General features: G+C 43.8%; 1 protein-coding gene across 1 annotated transcript; it reads left to right on the top strand.

Annotated features, from left to right (window-relative positions):
• The first annotated feature begins 342 nt into the window (after positions 1–342).
• On the top strand, positions 343–14536 carry tbc1d2 (TBC1 domain family, member 2). The gene is given in 20 exon segments (XM_035536015.1): positions 343–797; positions 1553–2020; positions 2839–2986; positions 7205–7328; positions 7917–8083; positions 8195–8415; positions 8544–8936; positions 9418–9532; positions 9797–9965; positions 10157–10251; positions 10254–10280; positions 10283–10386; positions 10388–10423; positions 10425–10506; positions 10509–10561; positions 10563–10681; positions 11968–12088; positions 12182–12367; positions 12530–12651; positions 13404–14536. Coding segments are annotated over 20 exon segments (2976 nt in total). The 5' UTR covers positions 343–767; the 3' UTR covers positions 13600–14536.
• Positions 14537–14538: the final 2 nt, after the last annotated feature.

Here is a 14538-nt window from a genome sequence, read left to right as displayed (position 1 = left end):
TGACAAAAATATTATATACATTGTTTGCTGACACAATATTTTTCAGTTTTATATACTGCATCATCGATTCCACTAGAAATCACTATAATGTCAAATATAGGCAAGTATATTTACGTGCCTATATTTACACACGTGTGGTATATACACAGACACAGATATATAATAATAATAATTATTATTATTATTACTATTTATTTCCTCCCATTCTTTACTTTTGGAAGTTAATCGGTAACGTTTCTCAAATCTTTCCATGATTTCCATAGGCAGAAGTAGGTTTTGTCCCATATTATCTGGACGTCTCAGAGTAAGAGCCGACAGGCACAACTTGCCAACGACCCGCACGGGACACGGGAAGAGAAGGGAAGCACAAGACAACTTTCTTTTTATTCCCTAAAGTGAGGATGCCACCTTTTCAAGATTTACATTTGTTCTCCACATTTGTATGTGACTTTGCCGGCCGACTTTTGATTATGTAGACTTTTGACTTTGATTAGTCCTAGAATAACCAAACAAACAGACCAATGTGACTTTGCTTGTTCCAACACCCCACAATTCGGGAGAACTTCGTAAGAAAACGGACAAATGGAAATCAAAACCGGAAACCCGAACATTCAGCCTGAAAACCTGGCGGGTGCAACGAGTAAGATATTGTGTAATCGATTATTCCCTTGCGATTCGCTTTATTACTAATCGCGACCATTCCTCGTGGAATTTTGTCAAGGAAGTGTGTCACTCTTGTCGTGGCATCCGTTCGCTCTGATCTGCAAATGAGACCGGCCTTGACAAGTGCCTGGCAGGTTTGTAGTTTTTTTCACAATTTTGGGCAACATGTACCGTGAAGTAAATATCTGTAGTTTTAATCGGTTTCAATGATACAGAACGATCGACTGAAAGGCACACTGTTTCTGGTAGCCTGTTTGCTTTGGATTGTGTAGTATTCCCGACCGCTGAAGGATTACACTCTTCTCAAATTCTTGAATAAGATACTGTATGTTTCAAATCTAAAAATATATGATCGGAATGTTGGTTAAGTAAAAAGTAAGGAGACTTCTGCTGAACAACTGCATTTGAATTGAAGTGTTAGATTTCTCAGATAAAATCTCCAGGTATGATTTTATTTTCTTGTTAGGAATGGAGTGGCTGCCCAGCGCTTCGCTGTCAGAACCCCTGTGGGGCTTTGGGGGCGCAGCTGAAATATTAGCATGCGCAAGAGCTTTCAACATAGTTCCCGATGGCTATGAAAGTTTCAGATTGTGGTTTCGAGTTTACAGATTTAAACCTTTACCAGTTTGAATGAAAGCCAATATGTCTGTGAAAGAATAAAATATAGGGCCAGCTAAGCAAAATATAGTCTGATTTTTCTTTATTTTCTCTGCTCCTTCTAAAAAAAAAACAACCACCACCTCTGAATATATGTTTCTTGCATTCAGAGTGTGTCATTCAAAGTGTGTGAGGGAACCTAAATAAGACAGAAATCTGGCCATTCTACTGTAGCCATTATATTTCTGGGCTGATCTCTCTGCCTGGTTGTTTTTCTCTTATTATGGTGAAGGCAGAAGGAGTGAGTGAAGGAAATCCCAGCACTGATATGTCTCAGCCACTTCCCTCTTGGACAGAAACTAATGCGGCTGCCGGAGGCGAGAACTCCACAGCGGCAGAGAGACCGGAGGAGACACACACGGACGCTATGGGTCTGTCCACAGGAGACCAGGGCAAGGGCAGCACAGAAGCAAACACTACCCGGCAGGACACCGCTGTCATCGGGCCCGGGATCCCTGAGCTTCCTTCAGCCTCCAAGCTGTGCGGTTATCTCCACAAGCAGGGCGGACCCCTCAAAACCTGGAAGTTCCGCTGGTTCACCTACGAAGAGAATAAATGCCAACTGTTTTACTATCGCACAGCCCAGGACGTGAATCCGCTCGGCAGGGTAGAACTCTACAGTGCTACCTTTGGCTACCCGTTGCAAAGCGAGGAGGGGACATTCCACATACAGACTCCAGAACGCACATTCGTGCTCAAGGTATATTTATGGTCTCGGGGTTTAAAAAAAACAAAAAAAAGTAGACGGCGTGTGTTAGTTGTCATCTTTTGTTCATTCGATTGGCTTTGTGGTGCGCAGGCTGTGGGTTACAACATACTGTGCAGTAAGAAGTACAGTTAGCACTGCACTCTGGAGGAATAACAGACAAGAAATGAAGTAACATCTTCTTAGTCACCGAGGCAGTAGCAGACACTCTTCTTGACCTCTCAACTCTTATCTTCAGTTGTACAAAGAGAGACTGTTTGCTTGCCTTTACCATTTTTCTTGGCCACTGTCCAGAGTTTATTTCTACATCCCGATATCTCTAAATCTTTCATCTGACTTTCAAATGTGTAATGATCAATTACACATGAGTGACTTGTTGGCCCAGTATTGCTCTATGGGACCTGAAAGAAAGCATGAGTGCAGTGCATTATTGATCCTGCACTGACTGATTCTTCTGAAGCAGATCCTTAGAGGAGCATAACAGGGCAAAGCTCTAATAATACCTACAACATAAGACCTAATCATTTGAATCCAGCCTTTAGCCTGTTTCAACTCTGCTGTGTGTGTCTCTCTTTCTCACACACGGTTGCACACACATACACAAGCTAATGCAATATACACACTTTAGGTACACTTCACTTTTTTAATATTTGTCTCAAAATTAGTGTATTTTCAGTATATTTTATCACAGTTCCATGACAGTACCGAAAACCATGATCACTTCGATCAGTGATGTCAGGGTGGGAATTTCCCATACAATCCCATTCCTGTAAAACACCCAACAGCCATTCCAGTAAAGTGTGTCATTGCAGGCAGCGAATAGGGATGCTAAGATGTACTGGCTCCAGCAGCTGCAGCTGAGACGGCTGCAGCACAGAAAACAACTGACTGCGTACTCCTCTGTGACGGCCCCACAGAACTGCAAGGAGGAGAGCCAGCAGCTGCACGACGCCTGCTCTGGTAAGACCGCAGAGAGCAAAAGAACGCCAGATCATGAGACAAGGGAGTGCTGGCCTGGTTAGCATGTCGACACATGGTCAGGGACTTTTTCAGTGAGGCTGCCTGCCATGTGACATAGCCGGTGTGCCAACAGGGGGTAAAAACAATCATTCTTGCAGAAGTTTCTTAAATAAGTGTACATTTCCCTTTCTGACGTCACTCAGTGCAAAATGAAGAACACACAGTACCCTCCATAACTTTTCTTTCTTTCTCAAGATATTCCAGATAGGTGATTTTGTGCTGCTTCAGGCCTGTGTGATATAGGAGTGCTTCGCTTTGGTTTATCACTACTCAATCCACGGACCATCCATGTCTAGGACAGAAGATAAACTTGCTCACACCTGTCACTGGGTTAAGTGTGCGCATTCACCTGTCACTGCACAATGTCTACTCAGTCATTGCAAACAGGCTAAGAAATGCAAAAAAAAAAAAAAGCTGCTACATTTTTTCATAGTGAAGAAATTCAAAGCTGTACTTTTGCCTCATATTCAGTGTTTTGACTTGAATCAAGAGAGCTTAAGACAGAAACTTCTGTGACTTGACATGCCCTTTCAGGGATAGGAGGACCCTTAGGAGATGAACAGAAGTGATTAGAGGCTTCTTTTAAACAAATCAAAGCAAAATGAACAAGCCTACAGAGAAAAATAACAGTAGCATGAAAAATCGTAGGCACAGATGGACGTATGGGCGTTCAAATGTGTGCCTTAGAGTCTCGTCTCCAGCTTCCCAGCTCGTCTTTCCTACAATATTCCATCCATGGGAAAACTGCAAATAATTTCTAATTTAAAAAGAAAAATCTCCAGTAAACCATTCAACACTCCCTCTCCATCTCCCACATGGACTTGTCTAACAAGCACACAATCTCCTCCCACAGATAGTTCTGTACAAGTTTAAGACTGAATACTGATTCCTGAATTATTTTTTAAGTTCGCCACTTTCTGAAATGTTTGTATCTTGTGTATTCTCTTTACATGATATATATACAATTTCATATATCACTCATAACCGCATATATTCCAAATACAGTAAAAACCTCCAAAACCAGAAAGCATTGTTTACATATAACTCTAACAATGGCTAATCTGCAGGGTAATTATGGACTGATTTGGTGTCATTAAGAGAGAGAGAAAATGTGGATGTAGAGAGTTTGGGAAGTTCATTATTGCCTCATCGGAACTGGGAGGTTAGGTTGACTGTCAGATGTAAATATGTGACGCAGGGGGTTTGTACAGTGATGCCGCGTTTTAATGCTACTTACTCCTTTCTGATTTGAAGTGTCTCGTGACTCATCTACAGCACCATCCTATAATTACAGTGTCAGGCATGTTTTGTGGGATTTCTGAAACATTTGCTCTGTTGTTATCTGAACCAACCTTATCGGCCTTAGTTATCAGGGCAGCCAGGACCTAAGGGATTTCCTTTCTTGTTCTCTCCTGTTTTTCTCTATCTGGTATGTGATCCTGAGATTTCCAGCAAGTGCTAGGCAAATATTTGCAAACCGTGATGGAAATCGTTGATGAAAATCACTGTCTGCTGGTGTAGCTAAGATCTGCCTTACAACATGATGTTTCACTGGGACCCTTTTGATATTGTACCTCCCACCTTCTGGCCCCCTTTAGCGTAAAGTATGAACCTGATCAAGTTGCTTCTTACATGTGTTACATATGTTAGTTACATAAGCGCTGGAAAAACATCTTTCTACTTGCCATCCTTACCATCTCCTGGTATCCTGTGGTAATAAAAGTCATATGTACTGTAGGAATTTCAGTTGTCTAGCAAGGGATTCTTGGCCTCTTATTTACATATCACCACAATAGCAATACATTTTTCAAATATCACACCGTTTGATAATATTAAATATTAACTCAATGCGTTGTGCAGATACTAAAATTATCAGAGGTCAGTCCAGCATTAATACAATATCGCTCTGACAAGGGATTATTTTAATCCATTGAATAGGCAAGATAATGCTACAGATTACTCCTAATCACTTGGTAAATCCTCCATTTCATGTTGCTGCCTAGCTACCTGGATTAACCCCAGAGGAAAGTCACTGTGGGTTGGCCTGAGTGTTGGAGGTGCACCACCTTGTCTTAGGCTGGCTGCCTCCACACCTTCTTGTTGACTGCAACCCGAATCACTGCTGTTTCTGTGCGATACGTTGGAATTCCGAATCACCGCTGTTTCTGTGCAATACTTTGGAATTCCATCTCCACTGCTATGGGAAATATGGCTTTTCATTTGTGGTTTGTGCTTTTGTGTCAGTTCACCGACGCATCTGTCAGCACGTAATATTTCATTATATAGAGTGGTTCAATATAAGCAGATAATAATAAGTGAAGTGTATTCAGGTTTAATTTTAGTTTATTCCTCGATGAAAATGAATGTCTTGGTTTGATGTTCGTGGGAGCTAAAAGTCTGGAAAGACATAATTGGTGCTGAGGTGCTGGAACTTGTTTTACTAAAGCTAAGAGTGGCTACAAATCCAATATTTCAAGACATCTTTGAATATTGATTTGGTACCCCTTACGTTTAGTTTTTATATTATAACTTGTTTTGCTGTTAATATATATCATAACCTTATTTCCACTAAGTGTCTCCAAACCTTTGATTGGTATTGTACAACTCTAACTCCTTGCTTTTTTCTGTACCTTTTAGATATATGCAATCAAAGGAATCTCACCCAGAAACTCTAAAGTAGTGGGAGCTGGTTGGAGCCTGTGTATAATGCTCATTTGTGACTAAGTTCGGATGTTATGTAGAGCCAGAATCTTGCCTCTGATGCATTTCTTTGATGTTGCTTTCCGTGGCTTGCAAATAGTTTTCATTTCCTGTATTTGGCAAACTACCATACCAGACAAATGATACCCAATTATGATTCACATCCTATATGAGCAACTATCTGGTTACCCATGATTATGGCAAAGAACTACAGCATTAACACACGTGGTTTAGTGTTAGCCTTTCCTGAGAAGTCCATTTCATTTGACGAAGAATGAGTATCTTAAATGTTCATAAAGGCTCATATAAATTACCCAAGCGCCACCGAAGGCATAGTTGCCTTTCATTGCCCATGGTTCCCCTGTTACCCGGGTATTAGTGCTGAGTTTTAGGGGAAGGCGCCACACGGCAGTGACTATTACAGGAAGTGAAGAAGCAAACATCTGAGCAGCTCAGGCAGGTGGCCTGCCAGAGGAACTGGGCTAATTATAACTGTGTCCCCTAACTCACATATGAAATAGGCTTGCTGAACGGAAGGGTCATTGTAGGTTATTTTGGCCTCAAACTTTGTTGTTTAAATTAAATAGTGTCTTACATGCCTGTGTTTATATGGGTATATTTATATTATGGCTACACAATAGGCTATATAGAAAGCATACATAATATACCAAAAAACGGTGTTTGTTTATATTAAAAAGTATTTGTGACAAATTAGAGCAGGTGACACCTAGTTTGGTTGCAAAAATTGTTTGGATTTGGAGCATTTGGGGCCGTTTCTTCATTCTGAAGCAGAGAGCTTTGACTGACTCACTGGGGAGCTATTTTAGACATGCCATAACTTGGTTGCACCTCACCCAGCTGTTTGTGTGTGCGTGCGTGCATGCACACAGGTTGCCGGAGACCACACCGACTGCACCTCGATACGTCGAGCCGCATAGCATTGCGCTGGCACTACATTCTACCTTGTTGTAGCTTTCAGGCTCACGCATTTCCTTCCTTGATCCTTTACAGTTAAGCATGATTGGCGTCCTGTTTTGCGTGAGCGTGTTGTGTGGTCACAGAGCGCAGCCATATGCCGCTTGCATTTATTGGAGGGCCAACTGAGAAAGCAAAGTCACAACTGGCGGTGAATGCTGCTTACGAACTCCTGTTGTTCATATGAGGGCCTTTTGCAAATTCATTCACTGCGTGCTGCAGCTTCCACAAAGCCAAGCAGTCAACATGTCTCACAGCCCTGCAAACCCCCCGTAGAAGGGTTTGAGGTCGTAGTGATGTGCTCTTCAATGCTCGCCCTTATGTGGGAAGTTCAGCCCATTATAGTTTTACACAACATTACAAAAGGTCTTGTTTGTTACGTATATTTCCTGACTTCCCGGCCGAATTCGGCCGCTCCTGGTGGAAGGAAGCCAGGACAGGGCTTCACACTGCTTCCAGCATCATTGATCTTCTTTTGCTTAGTCGCAGCAAACTTCCTGCCCGTCGTGAAGCTACCCCATGGGCTGGTGGGGGAGGAAGCAGCTCGTCAGCCTGTGCAGAAGAACCCCCTCAACGTCTCCATCAAGCACCCGCTCATCGAGATTCAGTAAGTGCAGTATTTCTTCATAAACCCCATTGGCCGCATAACCAGGGCAAAAAGTAACACGGTTTAAAAGTGTAAAGGCATGTAGCAATGGTGTCCGTTCATTCATCAGCACTTCTTTCTTAAAGTGCTTGTGTCATCGCTCCCCACAGTTTCTCTTTACTTTTACGGAAATCCGTCGTCTTGCCCACCCGTGATGTGCTGGTTCCTTAGGATCGTGTTTTTATTGTCATTGTAAGAACACAGAACAGGCTCTTAGACACACACTATGTCCAAACAAACAATCCTATTTCCAAACAATTGCAGGATTGTCACTTCATACTAATAATGTTTGAAACCTTAGTTACTATGATTTTTTTTTTTTTTTTTTAGTTGCTCTGGTCAAAAAAGTAAAAACTCCAGATATCCTACTCAAAGTATTTTATATTACCTGTATTAAACTGTGTGTGTGTGCGCGTGTGTGTGTGTGCGCGTGTGTGTGTGTGCGCGTGTGTGTGTGTGCGCGTGTGTGTGTGTGTGTGTGTGTGCGCGCACGTGTGTGTGTGTGTGTGCGCGCGCGTGTGTGTGTGTGTGTGTGCGTGTGTGTTGCAGAAACTCAGTATATAGCTTGCTCCTTCGTCGGCCCTCTCAGGAACAGAGTATGTTTTGGGTGGAATCCAATACCAGCCCCACTGATGGCCTCAAAACAGACTCATCCAATCCCTCACCCAGTATACCCAGTGAGCCCCAGTGCCCTGACTCAAACCATGCTCTTCTCGGTTAGCTCCAAATTTAACTGCGACTTCAAAAAAACATACACTTGATATAAACGGCACATAGCAGACTTCAGTGCGATGTAAATGTACTCATTTCCACTGACTCTCCTGTAGCCCTTGAAGTGGCCCCTGCTGATCTTCCTGAGAGGATGGGTCCCACTGCACCGCGCTGTAAGCAGCTGTGCGACAGCTGCCGATCCCCCGCTTCCGCTCTGCCCAGCGGGAAAAAGGAAAAATGCTTCTCGGCCACGTTGCCCATTGACCACAAGGAGGACCGAGCCGCCCGCCTCAAGCAGGAGAACCTGACGCTGGCCGAAGAGGTCAAAGCCCAGAAGGTAGCGCTCATAGACGGGTCGTAAGAGCACGCTAGAGAGATGTTTCTTGTTCAGTACGCGGACTCATGAACCTGCCATAAAGACATCTCGCTGTGTGTGTGTGTGTGCGTGCTCGTGTGAATGGTAAGGAACTGGTGTGGCTGCTGCACCAGGCCCTGGAGGCGGCGCAGATGGAGAAGCGGACCTGCACGCAGTTCATGGCGGCCAAGGGCGAGCAGGCTCGCCTGGAGCTCCTGCGTCACGGCGAGCGGCGCGCCGCTGACCTACAGCGGCGTCTGGAACGCCTGCGCGCAGAGAGCGAGGCCTTGCGGCAGAGCCTGGCCGAGCGGGATGCCCACGTGGCCGAGCTGCAGGATAGCCTCCGCCTCCTGCTGGAGAAGAACCAGGCCAAGCAAGAGGTCATCCTCAAGCTCTCGGAAAAAGTGGCAGCATGCATGGATGACCCCCGCCACACCCTCAGCTTCGAGCACCGCAGCGCTGAAACTTTCAGGCACCTCATGCAGGAGACAGACGGCCTCAAGGTGCGCGGCACCCACTGCTACAAAACACGGCTCTCTGCATGGTCACATGGTCACATTAGATAGTCCAATATTTTAAAATTATTTTGATCTGCATTCTAAATTAGCTTTCGATTGTCCACTAGGTTTAGATTGTGGGGGAAGTGTCTTAAAAAAAATTAATTTTTCAAAGATTTCTCTATGTATGTGGGTTGTGTTTTAAAAGTTGGTATTGTGTTGCATCTCGCAAGATGCTTATAACCGATGTCATCAGAAAATTTATGGTGACTCATTGAGATCATGACCCAACTCATTTTTGAACATAGCCTAGACTGTGTTGAACAGAGGAATGGCCCCTTTGTGATGTGTGGTTTATAGCTAAATCCCTGTTAAAGTTTCCAGTCCCCCAAAGGGCTGTCTTTCCTCAGGGAGTAGGCCATTGGCCACAATGATGCTTCCTTTCATATGGAACATTTCGTTTGTGTTTTTATGCTGTTGTTTCCAGGATGATTTGGAAGCCTACAAAACGCAGAACAAGTTTCTGAACTCTGAGATCCATCAGCTGACCAAACTGTGGCAGAACAGCTCGGAGCAGGAGAAAAGCCTTATGGTAAAGGTGGGTAAAAAACAAGTAAAACTCTCTCACAGAATGAGACAGACTTCTGATTTGTATGATCATGAAACCACAGAACACCCCATTGTGATATAACACAAGCATCTCAACGTATGACATGGTAGCTTGATGGATGGTCAAATAATTCATAATGACATCTTTGTTTAGGGTTTTGGTAGTCCAATGGTTGCTACGGTAATGGATAAATATTGAATAAATGCTTCGTGTGTGTGTGTGTGTGTGTGTGTGTGTGCGTCGTGCGTCAGTGTGCCCTATCTGGAGGCCAGCAACTGTCAGATGGAGAGTCGGTACCTCGGGGTCCTGCGAAAACTCCAGGAGAAAAAGGAACTAAATGCAGAGCAAAAGGATGCCGTGGGGAAGTTAATAGAGGAAGCACTGCAAGCCAATCTGAAGGATGTTCTCCGACTCGACACTGTCAGGTAAAAAGCACAGACATGTTAAAATCATATAAAACACTTGATACCTTATTTTAATTAGAAATGTATTTCCTAGGCACTTGAATTTCAGTGCCTGAATCCAAGTAATCCAATTTCAGATAGTTTTAATCAAGGCTATTCATAGATGATAAGATTCATAAAGACCCTGAGAGCAGGTCATGCCACTCTGAGAGGTGTATGCCACTGTTCCTCATGGAGTATGACGAGTACGGTTTTAAGATCCTCCCTGACTACGAGGTGGAGGACATGAGGTTGCTGGCTAAAATCCAGGCCTGGAGATCCGTTCACACAACCTGCTCACCGGGACATGGGAGAGCACTCACTGCTGGCCCGCTGGACCCAGCACCTGGGTGGCCGCTCACCCGACGACCTCTGCCCGGGCCCGGAGCTGAAGGCCCTGTTAACGGGCGGGCGTCCCGCGCGGGTACCGGCCCCGCGTGTTGGCGCTGGATGGTGCGGCAGCAGGACTCGGCAGCTCCGCGACCTCCAACCCAGATCTCTTCCCAGCAGCTGTGCGAGAAGAGCCCGCCACACCGCACCCAGTCTCCCGGCAGATCCAGCTGGACCTGCACCGCACGCCTCACCACCAACCGGCACTTCTGCTCACCCTCTAGTCCCCAGCTGCGGCAGCTCCGCAGGGTGCTATTGGCCTTCTCCTGGCACAACCCCGCCGTCGGCTACTGCCAGGGACTCAACAGGTGCGTGGCCGTCCTCCTGCACACACCGCTGCAACTGAGAATTACCTCCTAGGCCAAGAGTTGGCAAGTGTAGCTTCCCGTCTGTGGTCCAAAACGGAAAATCCCAGTTCAGCTAGAAGCCAAGTTTGCACAGTGCCAAGCAATATACAGCAAAGTCCGGATGAACAGGTTGGTGAGCTCAGGTAAGAATTTTGTAATACCCTTTTCCTGCAGTTCATGCTCAGATATTTCATCATTTTGTTGTTAATAAAAGTACCATCCAATCCACTGAGTCTGTTCCACAGGCCACCGTGTTGAGGAAAGCAGCACTAGAACTGGCAAATTCTAAGCCTAATAGCAGAATAATCACCTTTCATCACTTTTTTTCAGGGAAATTTCCTTACATTCAGCATCATATTTCCTTCATTTTAGTTAAGAATAAAAGACACACAAGCAGTAGAAGGTGTAATGTGACCTTACATGTTTTGACTGTATGGTGCTTTTACTTCTCAGGAATATCCAAACCTCTGGTGTACACTCCATGAACAATAACGCAAACTAAAATAGATGCAGCTTATACTTTTTAAACTGAATTGAAATCTGTTTTTAGAATTTTTCTGTCCTGTAGGGTTTTTAATGTGACAGGGAAATTAAGTATATATTACTTATTCGTGGCTGTTATTACAGTTAAAATATGTAAAAACGTACTTCCAAAATGTATAATGTATGATTTGTGCCTTATGCTGTGCATGATGTTGAATTTGAATCTGTTTTTAGAATTTTTCAATCATCTGTGGTTTACTTTAATTGGTTACATTATGGTTCTATTCATTATATATTGCGTATTTATAATTATCACAGTTTAAAATGTGTAGAAATGTATTTCTAAAATGTGTAATGTATGATTTTTGCCTATATTTGGCATAACATTTTAGGAGTAACATTCCTCTTCAGTGTCCACCAGTAGATCCTTGGTATGGTGTTTCCATTTCACACATAATGACATGAGTGTACTGGAACAAAAAAAAAACAAAACTGTGATTGATTAGAGAAATTCTGAAAACATATTTAGATTCAGCATGCAAAAAATCCATGATAAGCAGGGGTGTTTTTTAGAGAGAAGCTAAATTATTGTTGACCAGTTGTAATTAGCAAACAATGTAGCATCAGTAAACAATAAAACAATAATGAAGCAGTTTTATTGCTTTAGCATTTGTATAGGGGGGAAAACCAGCATAGTTCCTGCAATGATGTGTGTGTGTGTGTGTGTGTGTGTGTGTGTGTGTGTGTGTATGAAATATTTTCAGGTTGGCTGCCATTGCATTGCTGGTACTGCAGAGTGAAGAAGAGGCCTTCTGGTGTCTTCTGGCTATAGTGCAGTTCCTCGTGCCTCAGGACTACTATACCAAAACTCTTCTGGGCTCGCAGGTAACAGCATGTGTTGTAAAAAAAAAAAAACCCCACCACATCAGTGAAGCAGTGCCCGTTATTTGTGCTCAACAGCTGTCTACACCCACACAGGCGGACCAGCGTGTGTTTAAGGACTTCATGGCAGAAAAGATGCCAAGGCTGGTAGCCCACCTGGAGGTGCACAGTGTGGATGTTTCGCTGATCACTTTTAACTGGTTCCTGGTGGTGTTTGTGGAGAGTCTTCCCAGTGACATCCTGCTCAAGGTCTGGGATGCCTTCTTCTACGAAGGAACAAAGGTACGGTTCTTCCTCCACAGCCAGCTGGTCTATTCACTCCCAATAGCTGGAATCCCAGCCATTAAATCAGAACTAGTCTTTGTCATATACACTAAATCCATGGAAGATTCTCACCTACCAATTCACCCCAGACTATCTTATGCTGTGAATCTTTATCCACAGGTGATATTTCGGTATGCACTCGCCCTTTTCAAATACAACGAGGAGGAAATCTTGAAGATCCATGATAGCGTGGAAATTTATCAGTACCTCCGCTTCTTCACCAAAACCATCACAGACAGCAGGTCAGATAATCCCGCGAGCTGCCGGGGAAAGCCGAAGCAAAAGGCCCAGCGCAGGATGAACACCCTGCTTTGTTGTTTTTGAAAACACATCTCCATTTCCTAGCCTCCAAGCATCTGTTTCCTTTAGCTTCTTTAGAACAAAGAGGATCCACGACACTGTCCTCGCCAACCCCGTCTGATCGGAGTTTCTCGGGGTCCCTCCGCTTCCCTGGCCGTGAGTCTTTTGTTACAGCGGATGTTCTCAGAGCTGTGGATGGCGTTGCTGTTTTTGCCATAAACATGGACCCGGGCACTTGCGATTTAAAGGCGTGCAGGAAGCACAGGGCGCCGCTCACACCCAAGTCACACGGGTTTTCAGGCCAGATTTGGGTCACATGGCAACGGTGCATCCATGGCTTTGCCTCTGAAATGAAAGGTCTGAGGGGTGGTGAAGGCTCTATTTTGGCTGGACCATCAGAGCCTGGCATTGTTTCAGTTTTTTTAAGAGCACGACGTGTAGTGAGGCTGAGTGTGTCGGAGCAGTCCGTCGGGATGGATGGTGTACAGATGGTCCTCCTTTCTCGCCGAGCTGTTGTTGCCCGGGACGGTTCATCGAACTGATTTAATTTAGCAAGAACCAAATTACTCTGAAAATTAAAATTTACAGATTGAAAAATTATTAAATTTATTTGAATAAAATAACACCCTAAAAGTTTAGCTTTTGATCATACTTCTAACCCTTTCTGCGGCCCTGCCCCTTCCTCTCTGCACAGGAAGTTGACTGCCATTGCCTTTGGGGATCTGAACCCGTTCCCGATGAAGGTCCTGCGGAACCGGCGTGCGCTGCACCTGCAGCGGCTGCAGGCGGAGTTGCGGGAGCTGGAGCGGCTGCAGGAGGAGTACACCTCCGAGAACGAGCCGCACAAGTACTTGGACCTGATCGCCAGCGAGGATGACGAAGACGCATAGATACACACACACACACACACACACACACACACACACACACACACACACTGATGAGGTCCATCACAACTGGGAAAAACAAGGGATTTACCAGTAGGGGGCACTAGAGCCTATAATGTGTAGTAGGGTCTAGTAGAGTAAGCTGTCAACAAACGCTCTTAATTAAACAATTATCAAAAAACAAAAAACAACTATCTAGGAGGTTTGCACGTCAAATATTGTGAAGAATTGTTATTAAAATAAGAGAAATATTGAAAGCATCCTGGTTTTGAACAGAGTAAAATAAGACAATGCATTACACTAATATTTAGTGTAAGATCATCAGAAAATATAAACTTATCACTTAAACAATAATTTTATACTGAGGCACCTATATTAGTATGCAATATATTTACATTTATAATAAACATTTTGTAATACAACTGTTAAAATAATGTCCCTCTTAGATTCACGTGTGTGGACTGACCCTTCGATCATCTACACATACCACATTGGGTACCATTCAGCACCTATACAATAAAAGCTGAGGACATGGGCTTAAAATGTTTTCACTTTATTACTTTAAAAAAACAAGGTACATATGAAATCATAAATATAAAAATCAAAGCAAACCAAAAGGAACACAAGGAAAAACTTTCAAACGTTACAAACAACTTTACTGCAGGTAAAATCTAAGAGCTAATGTTACACCAGACAAGTAAACTGATGTATTGCCTATTCATAACAATATCTGTCGACAGAAACAGCCTGTTGCCCAGGGTGAAGAGAATAAAAGCACAGGTTCCCATAATGAAGAGGATAAACAGACCAACATGTCCAACAAAATAAAAAAACAACAAAAACAAACGGTGACTTGTTGAATAAAGCTATTGTTCTAGAAGTTAAAGTCAGTGTAAGTCACATGGATTCTAATGCTGAACAATTCACGACCTACAAAAATGG

The sequence above is a fragment of the Electrophorus electricus genome, chromosome 2 (genome assembly GCF_013358815.1).
Source record: "Electrophorus electricus isolate fEleEle1 chromosome 2, fEleEle1.pri, whole genome shotgun sequence".
NCBI lineage: Eukaryota > Metazoa > Chordata > Actinopteri > Gymnotiformes > Gymnotidae > Electrophorus > Electrophorus electricus.
The sequence above is the reverse complement of the archived record's forward strand: the minus strand, read 5'-3'. Positions and strand labels throughout refer to the sequence as shown.